Source organism: Sapajus apella, unplaced genomic scaffold (assembly GCF_009761245.1).
Source record: "Sapajus apella isolate SASKATOON/1434 unplaced genomic scaffold, GSC_monkey_1.0 scaffold49, whole genome shotgun sequence".
In the NCBI taxonomy this organism is placed as follows: Eukaryota; Metazoa; Chordata; class Mammalia; order Primates; family Cebidae; genus Sapajus; species Sapajus apella.
Genome location: NW_022436989.1, coordinates 1526996 through 1532995, shown reverse-complemented (window position 1 = coordinate 1532995; position 6000 = coordinate 1526996). Strand labels below are relative to the sequence as shown.

The window sequence follows — 6000 nt, the reverse complement described above, 5'->3', positions numbered from 1 at the left end:
TCCGCGTGATGCGACAGTACGTTTGCCCAACTCATGAACGCACCACGCCAAGAGTGAGCCCTCATGGAAACCGTGCACTCCAGGTGATGGGAGCATGTCAACAGAGGTTCATCAACGGTGGCGAAACAGCACTCTGGTGGGGTAACATGGAAAATCGCTGTACATTCTGCTCTTTTGCCGAGAACCCAAAACTGCTATACCGCAGAGCACTTACTTACTTTTTTCAGACAGAGTTTTGCACTCACTGCCCAGGCTGGAGTGGGATCTCGGCTCACTGCACCTCTGCCTCCCGGGTTCAAGACATTGTCCTGCCTCAGCCTCCCAAGTAGCTAGGATCACAGGCATGCGCCACCACACCTGGCTAATTTTTGTACTTTTAGTAGAGACAGGGTTTCTCCATGTTGGTCAGGCTGGTCTCGAACTCCCGACCTCAGGTGATCTGCCCGCCTCGGTCTCCCAAAGTGCTGGGAATACAGGCATGAGCCACCGCGCCGGGCAGAACACTTACTAAGAATAGGAATTCAACGTAACTCGGACTCGAAGGGAAAAGGACAAAGGAGGAATGCAGAAATAAGGAAGGGAATTTGGGGACCAAAACTACATCATCACAAGGCTAACATGTGAACAACAAAGTACTGACACAGGAGGCCAAAGAGAATCAAAGACTGTAGTTCTTAAGATGAAGAAATTAAAGCAGCTAGATGGAATGTAATGAACGTATAAGACAAACAATGATGACTTCATCTCTGAACGGGGGCATGGAGATTTAAGCCTATTGAGCTGAAGTGGGCACACTTTCTATAAAGGGCCAGTGAATAACTTAGGCTTGAGGCCCATACTCGCACCACAACTCTGCCACTCTAGAAAAAAGCAGCCCCAGGCTGGGCGTGGTGGCTCACGCATGTAATCCCAGCACTTTGGGAGGCCAAGCTGCATGGATCACCAGAGGCAAAGAGTTTGAAACCAGCCAGGCCAATATGGTGAAACCCTGTTTCTACTAAAAATATAAAAATTAGCTGGGTGTGGTGGCAGGCATCTGTAGTCCCAGCTACTCAGGAGGCTGAGGTGGGACAATCTCTTGAACCCGGAGGCGGAGGTTGCAGAGCACCAAGACCGCACCACTGCACTCCAGCCTGGGCAACAAGAGTGAAACTACATCTCAAAAAAAAAAAAAAAAAATCCAACGGGTCAGGGTCCCAGAGAATTTTATTATAAATACAGGCAATGGGCTGGGTCTGACCTGAGGACGCTATTTCACAGACTGTGGTTCTAGATTTAAAGAGCCCAGTAAGTGCCCAGCAATGTGATATGGAAAACGCCCAAACTCAGACACATTTCATGACATCACAGTTAAAGAAAAGCTTCTAAAAGCTTCCAGAGAAAAACACAGTTCATGTACAAAGGACTGGAAATAAGAACGGCACTAGACCTCTCAGAAAAGCTGGCAGCAAGAAAACAACGTTGTCATGTGAACATTCTCAGTGACAATTTCTAAGCTAAGATTTTTCCAGTCAGCCAGGATATCAGGTAAAGCCATTTGCAGAGACACAGTGAGTCCAAAAATTCACCCGACGTAGCTCAGGAAGTCCAGCATGAACATCACCGACAGTCGTGATGTTGTCAGCACAGATGACCGAGTCAACTGCGAATGTGCCAGCAATGGGGAGATCTGGGAGGGGACACAGAGAAACACAAGGAACACAGAACTCGGAGTGTCAGCACAAGCTGTCACTCAAAAACACCAGGCGGGGCCCCTGAGCCCCGGGCCCCTGAGCCCCCTGCCCCTACGGAGGGAGAAGGTTCACCAGGTGGCCCACTTGGGAGGTGCCCACCTAGAGACGCCTCTGTTCTGATATGGTGGACACCCAGGCCTCCTCTGGGTGAGTCACTGACCCATCCCCGGGTGTCAAGCCGAGCCTCTGGGTGCTGGGCCCTGGGTGAGCTTCCCCTGGGTGTCCATCCCAAGTGGAATCTTCTCGGTGGCTGCCGCTGGGTGCCAGTCTCTGGCCCACCCGCCCCTGAGCTTCCACCCCACCTCCCAAGCCCTCTGCAGGCCCCGGGAGCCCGCCCTGCCGCTGGGTGCCGGTCCCCGGCCACTCCCCTGGGTGCCTGCCCCCTGGGCGCCCTCCCCTTCCGCGCTTACCCGTACACAATGACGTCATAGAGCGTCCGGCCCTGCACGTTCAGGAAGTGAGCGTAGCCCGCACGCGGAGGGGGCGGGGCATCTCCGGCGGCGGGACCCGGAAGCGGCAGTTCATTGGTCAGCAACCCTAGCAGGAACGGCGCCGCGTCGGGGCCGCGCACGCGCAGCAGCGCGCGCTCGTCCAGCCGGAAGCAGGACCAGGCCGCTCCGGCCGTAGGGTCGCCGCTGCGACTGCAGGAACCCTGGGTCAGGCGGCGCCTTGGCGCTACGCGCAGTCGCCAGCTCCCGGCCGGGCCTCCGCGCCCCGGAGCCGCGCATCGAAGCAGCGCCGCGGCCGCCATCTTGGACAGGAGTGCAGCGGCGGGAGGGGCGCAAGGAAGCGGGAGCGGCGAGTGCTACAGCGTCCCCTGGCGGTGGCCGCCGGAGGGGGGCGGGAAGGGGCGGGGCATCGCGGGGCGGAGCAGACGGAGCGTGCGTGCGTGAAGAGCCGGGCCACCCGGGCTGGAAGGGGCGAGCGGGGCGAGCGTGCCTGCGGGTTGGGTGGGGCATCTGTGAGGGGCGGAGCATCATACGTGGGGTGTGTTTCGGGGGCGGGGACTTGGCCTGTCCGTCAGCGCGCAGGCTCCACCCCCCGCAGATAGTGTGGTTTCTGCGCACCTCTTAACCACCTTCCGGTGCACGCTCGGTGCATTCCTCGCCTTCCCCCACCCGTGCTTGGCACCGCCACCCATCTCCAGAACCTCTTAATCCAACCTGAAACTCCCCGTTAAACACCCACTCCCCAACCCCTGGATCCCCATTCTACCGTCTGCCTCCCTGAGCGAGCCACCAGGGACCTCACAGAGCGGAGTCGTACGGGATTTGCCCTTCGCGACGGCGTATTTCACTCAGCATGGTATCCTCAAAGTCCGTCTACGGTCTGGCATGTGTCAGCATTCCTTTTTTTATTTTTATTTTTTGTAAAGACAGGATCTGGCTATGTTGCCTAGGCTGACTTCGAGCTCTGGAGTTCAAGCAATCCTCCCGCCTCAGCCTCTGGGTGGCTGGCGTGCTCCAGCACGCCGGCTAATGTTTGTATTTTTTGTAGAGACAGGGTCTCCCCATGTTGCCCAGGCTGGTCTTGAACTCATGGGCTCAAGTGATTCACCCTCGTCAGCTTCCTAAAGCGCTGCGATGACAGGCGTGAACCACCGTGCCTGCCCGCTTCCTCTGTTTATAAGGGTACCTACCAGTTTGCCCGCTGTCCACATGTGGCTGCATTTGCCTAATCTGTGTCATCGTTTCTTCATTTGCTGGACCACTGGGACGTCAGCTGCAGGCGGCAGGAGGCTCTGTCCCCAAAGGTCTCCATGGATAAGGACGGGCACCATCCTGCCCACAGCCCCTCCACACCCCTAATCAATGTGACATAACGAGACACAATCACGGTTTCCAATCACATCCTTGGTGATTTTTTCAGGCCAGGGTCACCCCCGTCATGTCTGAAAAACTGCTGCTTTTTTCAGGCCAGGGTCACCCCCGTCATGTCTGCAATCCTCTTTAGTGCAGGATGCCAAGCCCTCCCTGGAGCCCAGCCTGTCTTCCCACAAAATGCCCTTCCAGTGACTCTCATCGTCTCTTCACAGCTGAACTCACAGAGGACGGTTTAGGCAGAAACCGCACACTGCCATGATGTCCCATGCCCCCTGCTGAGCAGGCCTGTACAGTGGCCACTCTGGTAGTAGGTGACCTATCCGCAAGGTGGCCGCAGCAGCCTTCAGTCCTAGTGTCTGACTGCTCTGGTCCAAGCTGTGCCCGCCTTGCTGGCCTCCTGGGGTCCGTGTACCCTGTTGACACATGTCCTTCTCCATGGCCCTCAAAGCACCAATGAAGACTTCTTCAAAGTGTCTTTATGGCACAGAGTCCAGACAAGCAGAGGTCTTTGTGTAGCTGTTGAAGAAAGAATTCCTCATGACATGTCTTAGTGTCCGTGAAGAAGACTGCACCACGGCGCAGCATGTGGTGTGGGCCCGGCCTTGGGGGAGATGGGGCTCAACTCCAATAAGCAGGTGGGGAGTGGAGAAGCCGAGGAGCAGTGTTGAGTCCGTGGGTGGGAATGGCTAACAGGAGACATCAGGGCTGAAGGGAGTGTCTGGCTAAACCCACCTCACAGGGTCCTTGCTGCAGGCAGGCAGGGTGATCAGACGTCACCAGGGGACAGTGGAAAATGAGGGACCCGATCACATGTCACCAAGGGTGAGCAGATATCCAGGATGTGGACTTCTGGTTTAACCGACCTGGCAGGGCTCTTACTAAAACTGGATTTTCTAAGCAAGTGCACAGATGGGCCTAGGAGAAGGTTCCAGATCCCGGCCGGAGTTTGACCAAGCAGAGAATCCCTGCCGTAGCTCCCTGCCGTGTCCCAAGGGCCTGGGCCAGCACCTGGCATGTCTTAGGTGCTCAGGTGACATTGGGCAGTCACCGAATTCCCACAGGCCCTGGACGTGGCCATGGAGGCCCTGCTGCCAGCCCACTCCCCCCGCTGCAGCGTCCCTGTCCCCAGAGCTCCTGCTCGCCCTTCTGAACCCTCCTCACAGCCTCCCCACCTGCCCCAAGCCTTGTGAGGTCCCAGGTCCCTTCCTGCCCAACCAGGAGAGAGGCCGGGCATGGTGAGGGACCTGGAGTGACTCAGCTGGGTCCCCCAAGGTCCCTGGGCCTCAGTCCCCTGCCATCTGCCACTTCCACTTTGAGACAGGCCAGGCCTAGAATGCGCTTCCTAGCCGCAGTCGCCACTCCTTCCTCTGCTGGAGCCTGGCGTTCCTGAGGGTGACCCAGTGCATCCCAGGCAGCCCCACGCGGACAGAGCAGAAGCCAGGCAGGATGACACCCGGGGCGGGGGCTGGCAGGGACAACACCCATAGGCGGGAGTCGAGTTCCTCCAGCCTCACGTCAGCCTGGGCCTCAGCCAGCAGAGGAATTTGCTTCCGCCCCTGCACAGGCAGCAGGAAAGGCACGCAGCAACCTGGTGCCCCCGGCCGGGCCCAGTGGCTCCCGATCCATCCTGCCGAGGGCCCCCCACCCCAAAGAAGCCACCACCACCACACAGGGCCACTCCGGGTCAGATGGACTCAGAGGAAACAGAGCTTTCAGTCCCAGAGTTGCAGGGGCCATAGCCCAGTGCCAGAGCCTGTGGGGCCTGGCTCCACACCACCTCCAAGAAGCCTTCCTGGACCCTCCACTCCAGCCTGGCCAGCCCTGGGCTGCTGTTCCCCTTATCAGCAGGCAGGGGACTGGGACCTGCCACCTGGGGGAGGAAACCTGGCCCCCGTCCTGGCCTCAGGGACCAGCTGGGGCCAGGGGTCTGAGAACTGGAAGGCGCCTGGGCGTGGGGGTCGCAGCCCTGCTTCCCAGGTCCTTCGGGGTTGGGGGAAGGTGGTTTCCTGTTATTCTCGCCTCAGGGCTTCCTCCCTTCCTAGAGGAAAGAGAGCACCACTGCCCATTCTGGGGGAGTCTCTGAGCAGCTGGCCCCCGCCCCACTGCGCCCTCCCACGAGTGGCCGAGAGTTGGCTGAGGCTGTGGAAACGGATGGAGGTGAGACGCAGAGGCCCAGCCCGCCAGCCTGCTCCACCCATGGCCAGGCTCTGCCCTGCTGTGCACAGGGCTGGGCCCACCAGCGACTGCCCCCCAACCTCACACTGCCAGCTAGCCCCAGAGCTGGGAAGATGCAGGGCTGAGGAGGGAGGGGGGCTGTGGTGTCAGCAGTGTCAGCCTCAGCTCATCACCGTCATGGCCACCCCAGGTCGCTGGGGAAACCAAAGCTTGTTTTTTTTACAAGTGACTGAAGTGCCAGGTGTGTGGGACAGGGCTGGCCTCTGGGA

General features: G+C 58.8%; 1 protein-coding gene across 1 annotated transcript; it reads right to left on the bottom strand.

Moving 5' to 3' along the window:
• Positions 1 to 1181: 1181 nt before the first annotated feature.
• IBA57 (iron-sulfur cluster assembly factor IBA57) lies at positions 1182 to 2565 on the bottom strand. The gene is made up of 2 exons (XM_032242117.1): positions 2144 to 2565; positions 1182 to 1669 (listed from the first exon to the last, which is right to left on the bottom strand). The coding sequence occupies exons 1-2, from the start codon at positions 2482 to 2484 to the stop codon at positions 1639 to 1641; spliced, it is 372 nt and encodes a 123-aa protein (XP_032098008.1). The 5' UTR covers positions 2485 to 2565; the 3' UTR covers positions 1182 to 1638.
• Positions 2566 to 6000: the final 3435 nt, after the last annotated feature.

Coding starts and splice junctions, on each gene's coding strand:
- IBA57 (XM_032242117.1), bottom strand. CDS start 2,484: ATGGCGGCCGCGGCGCTGCTTCGATGCGCGGCTCCGGGGCGCGGAGGC. Junction 1,670..2,143: donor TATGACGTCATTGTGTACGG/GTAAGCGCGGAA, acceptor GTCCCCTCCCAG/ATCTCCCCATTGCTGGCACA.